The following is a 15,275-nucleotide window of genomic DNA, read 5'->3' on the forward strand; positions in this document are numbered from 1 at the left end:
CTAAAAACATAGAAATAGGCAAGTCTAATAAGTGGAATTTTCTTAAATTATATTTGAACAATAAACAGCAAGAGTAATACTGCAAAGTACTGCTCTATTCTCATTTATATCTACAATAAAATTCTATGAACAGTTGTCTCCCAAAACATATCCCAATAAAATAAAATTTAAAAAAGGTAACACCCAGTGTACTATATTTTATACTCATAGTCAGTTCAAAAAAAAAAAAAAAAAAAAAAAAAAAAAAGGAAAAAAAAAGTAAACAAAGAAAAGAGAAAAAGGACATCCCCACTCAGAGTTGCATATTTACATTCTTCAAACTGTAGCGGTGAAAAATAATTCTATTAAGTGCAGAACATTCCTAGTGTTGCAGTAGTGACATTTTTAATAAGTTCATTATGAAAACATTTCTTTTTGTCTTAACAGTGATGCATTCCATGACTACGTGAAAATTTTATTATCCCCTTCACTTGCAGCCAGTGGTTGAGTCTGGATTGAAAAGCTCCTTATATAAGGGAGGAAACAGTGTGTTCACTATATCTGGATGAGACTGTTTAAATACCTGTAGTTTCTCTCCGTGCAAGTTGCAAAGTGCAGTAATGGTTGGTATCTTGGCTATTAACTGTGAGACATTAAAATAAGAAGAAAAGGAACAGGGAGGAAATAAATTTAGTATAAATTACAGTTTCCAGAGTGAACTAATATAGTATCTTTTTGGTTAACTGGATGCAATATCCTGAACTCTATCAAAACTACCTACCCAGACCTTGTATAAGACCACTGTTCAAGTACCGTTAAAGGCTAAAAGCAATTGTCCTGGAAACTTGAGAGAAGTGCCAAAACAAAAAGTTTTGTTAAAGTTCCTTTAACAAGGAACCTTCTCTAGGGGTATTTTTGTTAAAGTGGTCCCACTCTTTCTAGGATACCAAATAAAGTAATTAATGGATAGAACAAAATATGAACTAAGAGGAAAGACAACACCAAGAAGAAGAGTGCAACAGCAATGCTTACTGTTGAATTACAGCAATGAAAGCATTTAGTGTGATGATTTTAATGTATATTAATGCAGTAATGGAGAAGTGGCTACAAAAAGAGACACATGACTGAGGAGTGCTTGGCTCCTTGTTTTAACAATTTACCTTTGTCAAAGTCTCATCATCAAGATGGTTCTTCTGGATCACATGCTGAAGTGCAAAGTATATTTTTTCCTGAAGCTTCTGGACCTTCCTTGGCTCTATTAACCAGGCTCTGTCTAAGAAAAAGGAAGGGAAGAGATAAGGCCAAGAAAAGCACAGATGTGGTACATGCTCATGGATGAACTCAGTGTCCCATGCTGGCAAGCATTCACAGCAATCATAATTCTCATGAGGAAGGACTGCATGATAATTAAAACATGGTTTCAGAAGCAAAGTATCTTAATCCATTAAAGGATCACTGGAGAGATTAATTAACACATTCTGAGTATACAGCAACACAATATTGGCTCTGCATTTGTTTGTGTGAACCAGCATGTTAGAGGGAAAAATGGGAGTAGAAATGAAATAAGATCCAAGCATTTTATTATACTTTGCTGGTAGTCACTGCTCTAACTTCGTATTGATTAGGTAAAAAAGATGTCATGTCATCTTAGTGTCTTAGTACATAAAGAATAAGCATATTAATCAAAACAGTCACATATTTGAAAATAATATAATTATCAAAAAAACAAAACAAAACAAAATGTATCTCGTTATTTATTAGGCTAACTTTATGAGACCAAATATTATATTCTGTATAAAAAAATCTTCCTTCAAAAGAATTTATTTAATAATGCAAAGAATTATGAGCTCTTGCAAAATCTTGAAGTGCAAATTTCTCATTATTTAAAAATATTCTCTTTTTAAACAACACAAAATAAAGATTATATGGCAGAATAACAATTACAGTTATTTGGACTTGTACTGATCTCAAATCCCAAGTGTAGGAGATTAAAAAGAAAATCTATATTCTGTCAAGTCATAGCTTCTGGAAACAACCATACACAAAGTGAAGTAGCAGACCCCAAGACAATCTCCAAATGACTAATACTCTGTGTTCATAGAATCATAGAATCATAGAATAACCCGAGTTAGAAGGGACCCACTAGGATCATTGAGTCCAACTCCTGGCACCACATAGGTCTACCCAAAAATTCAGACCACATGACTAAGAGCACAGTCCAAACACTTCTTAAACTCTGGCAGGCTTGGTACCATGACTGTGTCTCTGGGGAGCCTGTTGCAGTGCGTGACAACTCTTTCAGTGAAGAAGCTCTTCCTGATACCCATTTACAGCACCTTCTGAGTTCCCACGCTGCAAATTTTTTTCTCCCTCTTTCACAATCCAGACTGATTCTTGGATCTATAGATTTTAGCTTTCCAGGAGGAAATAAGAAATTAAGTTTTGTCACAGGCACGAATCTTAATGTACAGGTGCAGGAAAATCCTTCTCCTTTTCAGAGCTCTTCTCCATACCTCCCCCAGTCACTAAAATAATCCATAGAAAGAATGTAAATCAAGAGACTGGAGCTGAAGAGTATTTCAGCACAGAAGAAGCAGGATTCTGTCATTTGTCTGACTGTCTGTGGAGAATACTCTATGAAAAGTGACCTTCACCAAATGTTCTGAAAAGAGACAAAACTAAGCCTCTAAATACTTAGCAGATAATCAGAAAAAGAAAAAAAAATGAAAAGGTTAGGGATCATGATCCTGGGAGATAAGCCAATGGATTCTGTACCACCAGTGGCCATAGAAACAGAATTGGCCAAAGGAACACACAGTATCTACACAAATAAACACATAGGAATATTTGGACTTTACAGTTTAGCTCCAAAATTTATGCTGTTGCAAAAACATACCTTTCAATAGTGTTAAATCAATGCCTATTGTGGCAGACTGGAAGTAGAAAGAATTATGAGAGCAATCCTTGAAGATGTATCTTTCTGCCAAAAGAATGAGCTTAAAAATAGACAGACTGTTGGACCACAAGCTTCATCATTTATCTGTCACAGAGCATGTTGTATATAATACAGTTCTTAAAATAATGACAAGAGCTAAGTGAAAATTTTACAATGGATATTAAGTTTGTCTCCCAAAATGTAGTTTCTACCAACTGAAAAACGTGCAAATTTTTGCAAGTTCCCCAGATACCTCTAATTATATTCTTAAAGTGTGGGAAAAAGTCAACAGATAAGTGGCTACCCATACAGAATATGAGAAGCACTTTTTCAACTCTTTCAGGGCTTTTCCTTGTGGGTTTTGGCAGCATCTGTATAAGAAAAACTTGAAGATGAACACTTGTCAAAGGAAGTGGATGTGTCAATAAATTAGTGGGTTGAATTACTGGTGAACCAGTGCTTTATTTGTTTACTTATGTTTGCAAGATAAAACACTTTATGGTGAAGAAAGTGGAACACATGGATTATTTCACTCTTCATTCATTCTCTGTTGCTTATTATATTTGAAAGAAAATAAATGGCAATTTTCAATGTCAATTCAATGTGTACTGATTTTTCTTGCCTCCCCATTCACAAACTTAGCAGCCCAGCTGAAAGGAGAATTATTTACACAGCTCAAACTTGCAGTCATTCTAACGAAGAGAGATTGCCTTCACACTTGCACATGATGCTTCAGCCCATTGTGTCATTTCTTGTTCAGTGACTAAAGATACAGATGCTTGCAGACTACAGCAAGAAATATTTAACAAGCATCACTTTTCCTTTTTTTTTTTTTTTTTTTTTTTTTTTTTTTGGTTAAAAGAATAGGAGACATTGCATGTCAACTTGGACATGAAATGAGAAACTGCAGATTATTGAGGTATTTCATCAAGTACAACCAGTTTCAAACCTCAAGCTTGATTATGGTGAAAAAAACTTTGAATTACCTCCACTTATTTGTGTTACTTAGCAGAAGCTGCTATTCAAAAGACACCCAACTTTGACTAAAATGCTTTACTAGAATTAATGGAGAAATTTTACAACACATGCCTGCAATACCGCTGGCTCAAAGCCAGTGCTGAGTTGCTGGCTTTTTCAAACACTTAGTACAGCTGCAGATGTTTTAGAAGTAGAAATGAGTGTCAGTGATCTGCTGACAGAATGCATGAGATTTTGTTGCTTTCCAAAGTAAAGGGATGTATGAAGATCTGCAAACCTTTATCAGAATTTTGATTTCCATTGAATTCTTATCTATAGCTTCATAAATTACTTGATCAAAAGTCCATTAAAGTCAACAGGAAACTTTTAATTGCTTAAATAGTGTTTTTTTTTTTTTTTTTTTTTTTTTTTTTTCCCAGACCTAAGGTGTACAATACTCAAAGATGCTGGAAGATTTCTGTGACCAGATTTTGTTAAATAAGGCTATAAATTGTTCTCATTTCCAGGATTACCTGGGAGACAGTAATATAACTTCTTTTCAATTTATCTAGAAATTATGTAACTGAATTTCTTTCTCCATGTGAGATACCCCAATCTGATCCAAAGTGAATCATAGAATCATAGAATCATAGAATATCCTGAGTTGGAAGGGACCCTTAAGGATCATCAAGTCCAACTCTCGACACCGCACGGGTCTACCCAAAAGTTCAGACCATGTGCCTAAGTTCACAGTCCAATCTCTTCTTAAATTCAGACAGGCTCGGTGCAGTGACCACTTCCCTGGGGAGCCTGTTCCAGTGTGCAACCACCCTCTCTGTGAAGAACCCCCTCCTGACGTCCAGCCTAAATTTCCCCTGCCTCAGCTTAACCCCGTTCCCGCGGGTCCTGTCACTAGTGTTAATGGAGAAAAGGTCTCCTGCCTCTTGACAACCCCTTACGAGGAAGTTGTAGACTGCGATGAGGTCTCCCCTCAGCCTCCTCTTCTCCAGGCTGAACAGGCCCAGTGACCTCAGCCGTTCCTCGTACGTCTTCCCCTCAAGGCCTTTCACCATCTTCGTAGCCCTCCTCTGGACACTTTCCAACAGTTTCATGTCCTTTTTATACTGTGGTGCCCAGAACTGCACACAGTACTCGAGGTGAGGCTGCACCAGCGCAGAGTAGAGCGGGACAATCACCTCCCTTGACCTACTAGCGATGCCGTGCTTGATGCACCCCAGGATACGATTGGCCCTCCTGGCTGCCAGGGCACACTGCTGGCTCATATTCAACTTGCTGTCTATCACGACCCCCAGATCCCTCTCTTCTAGGCTGCTCTCCAGCGTCTCATCGCCCAGTCTGTACATGCAGCCAGGGTTTCCCCGTCCCAGGTGCAGGACCCGGCACTTGCTCTTATTGAACTTCATGCGGTTGGTGATCGCCCAGCTCTCCAACCTGTCCAGATCCCTCTGCAAGGCCTTTACGCCCTCATTTGAGTCCACAACTCCTCCAAGTTTGGTGTCATCAGCAAACTTGCTCAAAATACCTTCTATTCCTACATCCAGATCATTTATAAAAATATTGAAAAGTACCGGCCCTAAAATGGAGCCTTGAGGGACCCCACTGGTGACCGCCCGCCAGCCTGACGCAGCTCCATTTACCATAACCCTTTGGGCCCTGCCCGTTAGCCAATTGCTCACCCATCGTATGATGTTTTTATTTAGCTGTATGGTGGACATTTTGTCCAGTAGGATCCTATGGGAAACCGTGTCAAAAGCCTTGCTGAAGTCCAAAAAAATCACATCAGCTGGTTTCCCTTGGTCCACCATACGGGTGATCTTATCATAAAAGGAAATCAGGTTAGTTAGGCAGGACCTACCCTTCACAAACCCATGCTGGCTGGGACCAATGACTGCTTTGTCCCCCAGGTGCGCCTCAATGAGTCCGAGAACCAACTTCTCCATGATTTTACCAGGCACTGACGTGAGACTGACAGGCCTGTAATTGCTAGGGTCTTCTTTCTGACCCTTCTTGAAAATCGGCACAACATTTGCCAGCTTCCAGTCTACAGGGACCTCTCCAAATTCCCAGGATCGTTGAAAAATAATTGATAGAGGTTCCGCGATGACATCCGCCAGCTCTTTCAGCACCCGGGGATGAATCCCATCCGGACCCATGGACTTGTAGGGATCCAGGTGGAGTAGCAAATCCCGCACACGTTCAGGGTCAGTTGGGAGTTTGTCATCCCCACCGTCCCGGTCCTCCAGCTCAGGGCACCCTGGGTCCCGAAGCCCATCATCGGCATTGAAGACAGAGGCAAAGAAGGCGTTAAGCGTCTCTGCTTTGCCTACGTCATCGTCTGTGAGGAGACCTTCCCTATCAAGGAGCGGCCCTATGTTTTCTTTAGTTCTCCTTTTTCCATTTACATATCTAAAAAAACCCTTTTTATTTTCTCTCACAGACACAGCCAGCTTCAACTCTAGCTGTGCTTTGGCCACTCGAACTTTCTCCCTACAAACACGAACAGCATCCCTGTATTCTTTCCATGACGCCTGGCCCTCCTTCCAGTAGCGAAACACTCTCTGTTTCCGCCTAATCTCCATTAGAACATTCCTGCTCAGCCACGCCGGCCTCCTGCCCCGCCTGCCTGACTTGCGATATTTTGGAATTGCCTTATCTTGTGCTTCTAGGAGGCATCGCTTAAAGAGTGACCAGCACTGGTGGACATCAAGGCCTTCAAGAGCAGTTTCCCAGGGTACCTTGCTGACTAGTTCCCTGAGCAGCCTGAAGTCCGCTTTCCCCATATCTAGGGATGAGGTTTTGGTGGCACTTTTCCTTCTGTCACCATAAATTTTGAACTCAACCACTTCATGGTCGCTATGACCGAGGCGGCCACCAATCACCACATCTCCCACCAGACCCTCTCTGTTTTCTAGCAACAGGTCTAGGAGGGCACCTTTCCTAGTTGGCTCCGTTAGCACCTGTACCAAGAAGTTATCATCTAGGTGCTTCATGAACCTCCTGGACTTGCTCGTGTCAGCCGTGTGGCACTCCCAGTTAACGTCCGGCAAGTTGAAGTCCCCCATAAGGACAAGGGGAGTTAATCTCGAGGCCTCTCTTAGTTCTGTAAAGAATAATTTATCGGCGCTATCGTCCTGGCCAGGCGGTCTGTAATAGACTTCCACAACGACATCCCCTTTATTCGTTCGTCCCTTGATCCTTACCCAGAGGCTCTCAACTTTGCCATCGCCGACCTGAAGTTCCACACAGTCCAGCCCCTGCTTCACATACATCGCCACCCCACCACCTCGCCTACCCTGCCTGTCCCTCCTGAAGAGCCTGTAACCATCTATCGCAACACCCCAGTCACAGGACTCATCCCACCAGGTTTCGCTTATGCCGATGATGTCGTAGTTGCGGGACTGGGCCAGGACTTCTAGCTCATCTATTTTATTCCTCATACTGCGTGCGTTTGTGTAAAAGCACTTCAGGTGCGTCTCCTTACACTCAGCACCTTGTGGATCTGACCAAAGGACCCCACTGGCACACAGCCCCTCTGATTCTAGCGTACCATCCCTTAGGTCTTCACCGGCTCGCCTGGTTTTAGCCCCTTCCCCCTTCGACTCTAGTTTAAAGCCCTATCTATCAGCCCTGCCAACTCCTGACCTAAGATCCTTACCCCTCTCCGAGAGAGGCGCATCCCATCCGGTGCCATCAGGCCCGGTGTAGCATAGACCTTCCCATGATCAAAGAAACCGAAATTCTGCCGGTCACACCAGTCTCGAAGCCACGAGTTTATGCGAACAGTACGTCTTTCAGCTTCGATCCCCCCTATCGGAAGGACAGAGGCAAACACCACCTGCGCCCCTGATCCTCTAAGTAGTCGCCCCAAATCCCTAAAGTCTCTTTTGATCGCCTTCGGACTTCTCGTTGCTACTTCATCGCTACCAGCCTGAAAGACCAGTAGCGGGTAGTAGTCAGTGGGCCGTACCAGGCGCTTGACTTTCTTGGCAAAGTCTCTCACCCGAGCCCCAGGGAGGCAACAGACTTCTCTGCGGGTTGGGTCCGGTCGGCATATCGGTCCCTCTGTCCCTTTCAGGAGGGAGCCCCCCATAACAATAGCCCTTCTTTCTTTTTTGAAGGATGATGTGGCAATGCGACGTGTAGGTCGCATTGTCTTAGGCGCCCCCTCCAACTGGGACGGGTGTTTGTCTACTTTGTCATTTAGATTGTCTTGCTCTAGTCCTTCATATCGATTATTTAAGGGTAGATGAGAAGGTGAGGTGGGCAGAGAGAGGGCTCGCCTACCACCCCGAATAGGCACCTGCCTCCATTCCCCCCCTTGATCTAGGTCTCCTCCCGCTGCCTGGCTGGAGGAGTGAACCTCCGTCTTCTGCGTAACAGGAGACGCCTGTGCCGTGGCAGTCTCGTGAACCTGCCTCAGAGAGGGTAGAGCGCACCTCCACCAGTCAATTTCCCTCTCTGATTCCCTGATGCTCCTGAGCCTGTTCACCTCCTCCCGGAGCTCCGCTACCTGGCCGAGCAGTTCTTCAACCTGGGCACACCTCCCACAGGCATACCCACCACTGCTGTCGGAGACCGACAGAAGGCTGGGGCACACTCTGCAGCCCAGGACCTGGACGGCTGCGTGTTTCCCCGAGCCCTCCGTCTGAGTAGCCACACTGGCGACCGTGGCTGGAGATGCCTCACGAGATGCGGAGGCCACGGTTTTCTGCCTGGTCGATACCATGGTCAGGTTCTACGCAAGCAGGTTACAAGCACCGAAGGGAGAGGCAGCTGCAAAAGAGCGACGATGAGCCCCCCGCTCGCCCTGCCCGCGCGAACTGCCGCGCAAACTGCCACGCCCTTCGACGTGCCACGCCCTGTTTGCCCGCCCTGTTCGCCGCGCTCCTGGTCGCTCGCGCTCCCTAGGGGCAGCTTTTAACAGCCTGGGAGGGGGCGCTGCTGGCTCCGCCCTCGCCTCGTCAGCCTCCCTCGCGAGGACAGCCGGGTCCCGGCGGCTCCCCCGAGTGGCCTCGATGCCGGACAAAAAGCCCTGCCCGCCTCGGTCCCCTGCTCCGCTGCAGAACACGTCTGCCCCGGAGCCGATCGCCTCAGCAAATGGCTTGAAAAAGTGCTTTGAAGTCAGCTTCCAAATAATCTTATTGCTTCTGTCTGTTCAGGAAACACCCTAAATATTAAAAAGGTCAAATATTCAGCCATCCCCATCCTACTTTTCCTAGCTTTATAATATGAAGTCAGCCTGAAATCATCTTCTGCTGTCTCTGTTAGTATATTACTGAGGAACTGTACAGCCTAGACTGCCACAGAATTTCCAGGTTGTCTTCAGCTTTGAATTGAGTCAGTCAGTTGACAGGTCACTAATGTTAAACAGGAACAAATGTTGCACATCTCTGTTATTCTCATAGGTTGGGTCTTTTTTGGGGAGAAAAGGGCTGGTGGAGAGGGACCCAATAAGGCACTGTGTCCCCTGTCCCAGAGGAAGCCAGGACATCTGGGAGGTGTCACACAGGCAGCTTTCACACCCATGTACAACTAGGACATGGCTGAGGAACACATGGTAATGGGGGCTCTCTGGAGGGTCATCTTTGAAACATCCTGATCTCACATCTAGCAGGCACTAGTTCAAACCTTTCACCTCCGAGCAGATGACTGCAAGAAGTGCTCAAAGGAAAAATAGGAGTAGAGTGCTTTCAGGAGGTGTCATTAATGAGAACAAACATGTTGATACCATCTGTGCTAGTCTAATTCTGCCTAATGTGATTTCCACCACAGATGTGCAAGACGGCAAAGTGACCTAGAAGAAGTCCTTAGGGAACAGGCTGGAAAAATGATTAATGGTGGAATTTTTTGAAAAGGCCTTTCAAGGGGTTACTCTTAGTGGGAACTGGAGGTCTGCCACACCTGAGGAATGTTTAAAATACCACACTAAACTGAGTTTGTCTTTGTGGAGTTACGTGAATATATGAAAAGAAATATTTTGCCCCTGGAATTATCACTTCTCACATGGACATAAATTCAGACAGGAACTCATGCAGATTTTTACTACTCATGTTCTTATCCCCATAGAAAAACCCAGTCATAACTAGGGACCTGCTCAGGGTCGTGAGATCTGAGTTCACTGAAAATCCTAAGAGGACCATGCCTTATCTTGGGTACCATATTTCTCTGTATGTATGCTGGAGAAATGCCAGCTGGCACTTCTTGTCTGCACAATCTTGCTCCTTGTCTATTACCATTATTCTCAGCAACTATGTCTCCCTCAAGTTCCAGTCTAATGAGATGGTCTTTGACTCAAATAGCAAATCTTTGCCTATAGATTAAGTTCAGGTAGAGAACAATTGATTCCCCCCTCCCCCATTTTCTTTCTTTCTTCCTTTCTTCCTTTCTTTCTTTTTCTTTCTTTCTTTCTTTCTTTCTTTCTTTCTTTCTTTCTTTCTTTCTTTCTTTCTTTCTTTCTTTCTTTCTTTCTTTCTTTCTTTCTTTCTTTCTTTCTTTCTTTCTTTCTTTCTTTCTTTCTTTCTTTCTTTCTTTCTTTCTTTCTTTCTTTCTTTCTTTCTTTCCTCTTCCTTCCTTCCTTCCTTCCTTCCTTCCTTCCTTCCTTCCTTCCTTCCTTCCTTCCTTCCTTCCTTCCTTCCTTCCTTCCTTCCTTCCTTCCTTCCTTCCTTCCTTCCTTCCTTCCTCCCTTCCTCCCTTCCTCCCTTCCTTCCTTCCTTCCTCCCTTCCTCCCTTCCTCCCTTCCTCCCTTCCTCCCTTCCTCCCTTCCTCCCTTCCTCCCTTCCTCCCTTCCTCCCTTCCTTTCCTCCTTTCTTCCTAAATTATATATATAAATGGTATGTTACATAGTCTGCTTATCTGGATTTCTGTGATAGGGCCACCACATTTTTGATCTATTTCCAACACGTGTAATTGTTGGCAGTCTAACCAAAATACTGGGAGTTGTATTTGACTAATATAGGTATTCTTCCATTGAGTAATACACAACTTGATACATTTAATACACCTTAAACGGTTGTTCAAAAAAGTAGAAATAAAGGTGGACAAGGATGTTAAATACAGAATGAACAAACAAACAACTAAACTAAACAACAACAAAAAAAGAAGATTCATTCTGGTGTTTGGATTAAATAAATACCTGGTGATATCAGAACTGCAGATGAAAACAAGGCAATCTCCTCCTCAGTGAGCTGTAAGGAACATAAATTCTTTGCAAAGTCAAATGCTTCATTCACCAGATCATCAGAACCTACAGACCACAAAGGACAACATCAAGTTAGAAATGTATTAGCTTATATTTTTCCTTTTCATGTTTTTTTTTTTTTTTTTTTTTTTTTTAAAAAAAAGCACAAATATCCCTACTTCTAAAACAACTACCTTTCATCAGCTATTAAAATTCTACTTGCTCTGAAAATCAGCTACTTCATGTATCACTTAATCACCCAAAGAAGCACAAAAAATTATCAAGAATTAGGGGTATGACTTAAATGAACAACTTACAGAGATCTTAAAAAGGTGTTTTCTATTCCCAGCATGGAAAGAATTTTTATTTCTAATCAGACATAAAAACTAATGGGGGTGAATGACCAGTCCTAAATAACTTTCACTCATATTGTTTATTAATTAACAGTACAAAAATTTTTGAAAATTTGTGAAAATATCATAAGGACTAAAATACTTAAAACAGTGCAATTAACACACACATAAATGTTTATTCATGCAAGAAAGTGTTATATTTATTCATATGCAAGAAAAAATTATACCTATACAGTAATTTTTTGATATAAATTTTTGATATAAATTACTCTCCTTGAATGTGATTCTGTTTGTGTCATTTTAAATTTGCTAATAATGTATCACTCTCATTGACTGACAAAGGACACACATTTAGCTATTAATGTTTTAGGTAGCCTTTAATATTATGTCAAGAAATGAAGCAATTGCTTTCACATATGAATCTAAGTAAGCTTAAATGTTTTCAGCAATACAGTATTTTAGACAAGTCCCTTTGTATATTTTATTGTGGTTCATCATTTTAGTCCCCTCCTTGGTATAATAAAGTGGCCTTCTGCAGGACACAATTAGTGGGAGGGATTTGATATGTCAAGCATAACTGACCTGTGATGTTAAACCATGCAGCTTTCACCATGAACTCATGCTTTATCAAAGCTTTAGATGGAAGAGTATGTCTGATGTCTCTGTCTGATAAAACCCTCATAGTGCTCCTTTCCTTTAGAGAAAAACACCCACTACCGCTGGCAACATTTTCAGTTCGACTGTAGAGATTTGGATATTTGAGGTTCAACGTTACTAAGGTTTTCAATGTGTGTCAGTATTTTCAGAAAGATAAAATCTGCTGTTATTTAGCTCTATGTAATTGGTTGAAAAGAAGATCAACATACCCAAGGCTTTAAACATTTGCATCCCTCCATACTTTCCTTCAAACAAAACAGTATTGTTGAGTGGGTTGAAGGCACGGCACATTCTCACCAAAACAACTTCCAAGCAGCCTATAGGACACAAGAAGGAAGAAAAGTACCACACATTACTGTAAAACATCAGAATACAGGAAATTTCAAGAAAATATTTAGGAAGATATCAATCATTAGAAACATCAACAGGCACAGAAAATCTTTGGAGCCACCTAGATGATCTCTCTCTGAATAAGGGAAACAATAGTTCTGTCTGATTTGATTATAGAAGATGAGTAATTTTTGGGCCAGCCTCACCATATTTTCTTTAGGCTTATTTTCTTCTTGCAGCAAATTGGTAACATAGGCTTAATCTGAATTTAGACCTGGAAAAATGAATGGAATAATAATTTTAAGCACCCTCTAACTAAATCCAAGTTTCCTGTAAGAGAAACTCTGAATTTGAGGATTCTTTTACAAACATGTTTTAGATTAAAAGGTCCAGATTTTCTAACTTCTGCTTGGCATTAACAGCAAAACAGAAAATAAAACCTGATGTGTTTATACATGCTGAAGCTAAACAGAGTTGTCTAACTGTATAGTCAAGCGCAACTATATCTTTTGCTTAAGGTACAATTGCGTTGCTAGTTTTGTCCATCAAATGAAAGAAATGACATGGGACGCACTGTCATTTGGAAACGTTTCAAAGTTAGTGTGAACTTAAAAAAATAAAATAAAAATGTTGTTATATGTCTCTCTTTTTCCAGGGACCTGCTCTGCTTCCCTTCCCTTTTGCACTTCTGCCCACCACCTTGGCCAAGTCCCACACTGGCCACAGACAGCACTAACCACATTGACTTTCAGATGAAGTGAACAGCTTTCTGTTGAAAAAGGAAGCACTTCTTATGCTTTAACAAGCTGTCTCACACCTCACTTTGTCACACCATTTTGTCCTTCTGAGTTTAGCGCTGTTGTTGTATAGTCAGAACAAAACTTGTCATGATTCTTAAGGAGAACAGAAATTACCACGTCCCATCTCAGGGAAGGGACCTGTCCCTTTCCTTCCACCTTGCCCTTATGTACACATATGCACACCCAGACATGCACAGAGAGCATGGCCAGAGCATGCCACCATAATCCGCTCTCATTTAGTTCCAAACCAACTGGCGCCAGCAGGGATTTACTCTCCTGCGCACTGGCTGGAGGGTATCTCTGTAGTCTCATTAAAAAGATTAGAAATGACCACAGAGGCATTCACTAATGACAAGTGGAGATTTTATGGGGTGGCAGATGACTGACTCGACCAGCTCAATTCACAGGGTCCTTCCACTATATGTCAGGTTGGAGACTGCAGTTGTTGCAATGACAATGTGTGTGTGTGTATTTAATAACCACAACTGACTGTAGAGGGAAGGGGATCAGAAGACAGTAACATGATCAGTGGGGAAAACTACAGAAGGGTTAATGCAGCTAATGAAATAGACTGAAAAGTAAGGTTCCATCAAAATTAAAATGACCTACAGAACAAGACAGCAGAGTACATTTCTAACGTACTGGGAGTAAAACCAGTCTCAAGCCTTTGGTATTTACCCACCTGACTTAAGGAGAAGAATTTGGTCATTCTGACAGAGCTCCATGAAGCCTGTTATCCGCTTTGCAAACTCCACAACGTACTGGATAGCATGTGTGATCTGAATGGCACACTGTTGCCACAGAGCTTCTCTGGTCTTCCAGGAAAACACACATGGAAAAGCAAACCAATAAGTAATGGGCTTCGTCAGTGCATAGAGGACTTCAAGTGGCCTTGCAAGAAAGTCGTAGGACTGCCTCCCCAGTCAGAGCTAGTGGCATCTCTGCCTTTCAAGGTGCCTAACACTTTTTATTAGAATGTTGTTTTCACAAGTTGGTTGCCCAAGTAGTCTGAAATCTCTCTTTGCTTCTTCAGAGGGGGATAATGCATTGGCCAATATTAAAAAATGATTTTAGTGTTGAATTTTGTGCAGGAGAGACAGTCAGTGGCACCAACAATGTAAATAACCCAGGATATTCCAAGGGAGGAAGTGGTGCAGTGCTATTCAGTCATCTGACAGAATATTTTTACTAGTTTGAAACTTAAAAAAATAAATCATTATAGTATCATTGCAATCTGAATACTGACTACCTGAGATTTTTGTCTCCTTGAAAACTACTTTCCTTGTGCATGCAAGTTGTGCAAATGCAAACCAATGTTCTTGGGTTGCATACAATAACTGTGCAAGTTAGTGTGTTTTTATTCCTGTTACTTCTTCTTAGCCCCATGGCTTTCCTAGAACAAGAAGGAGTCTCTTTGGATTCTTGCATGATCAGTTAATCTGCCAATTGATATCTCATTGCAGAAACATTCTTAGTGATACAGGCACAAGAGGCACAAGGAGCATGGCTTGACCTGTTAACTGGACTATATCTGAAGAGGTACCAGTAAGAAATATTCTGAACATGATCTGAGAATCACAAAGGCAGAAAAAAAATCCCAACAAACATGTAATGAGACCATTTTTCCAGCCACTTTTGAACAACTTCACTTTAAAGAGTGTTTTCAATTCATCACTGTTTGTTATCTATAAGTGACAGATATTTACTTTACTCACAGTGAAAATATTTATTATTCAGATAAAAAAGGGCTGTGCTTCTAACAACTATCAAAATGATAAGGAAACAAGTTAGGTTGTCTTATTTTCTGAAAACTCTTAAAATAGAGAGGGTCCAATCCTGATCACATGATGATCAACTGAATTTCTGCATAATGATTAAATACGTTGTAACAAACACTGGATAGAAATCTGGATTCTGTGACCATGTCTGAGCTTTAACTTAAAAATTATCCCAACCTGCTAGTAAGCTACTCCTTCTATTTATGAAATGTCACTCTACTTTTAGTGACCAGGCTCCTGAAAGATATTTAAAAGCCTATTTTCACCTGTATGAAACTCATCAGCTTT

The 15,275-nt window shown here is 41.8% G+C and overlaps 1 protein-coding gene across 1 annotated transcript in view; it reads right to left on the reverse strand.

Moving 5' to 3' along the window:
- Window positions 1-305: 305 nt before the first annotated feature.
- Window positions 306-15,275, reverse strand: part of RORB (RAR related orphan receptor B) — a gene marked incomplete at its 5' end in the record, with an annotated part of 41,525 nt that continues 26,555 nt past the window's right edge. The window contains 5 exons of the mRNA XM_082783907.1: window positions 306-622; window positions 1,140-1,252; window positions 11,025-11,135; window positions 12,289-12,396; window positions 13,892-14,024. Of these exons, the coding sequence (XP_082640033.1) occupies window positions 467-622; window positions 1,140-1,252; window positions 11,025-11,135; window positions 12,289-12,396; window positions 13,892-14,024 (621 nt within the window). The 3' untranslated portion in view covers window positions 306-466. The remainder of the gene's footprint in view (window positions 623-1,139; window positions 1,253-11,024; window positions 11,136-12,288; window positions 12,397-13,891; window positions 14,025-15,275) is intronic.

The sequence above is a fragment of the Aythya marila genome, assembly GCF_965140915.1.
Source record: "Aythya marila genome assembly, chromosome: Z".
NCBI lineage: Eukaryota > Metazoa > Chordata > Aves > Anseriformes > Anatidae > Aythya > Aythya marila.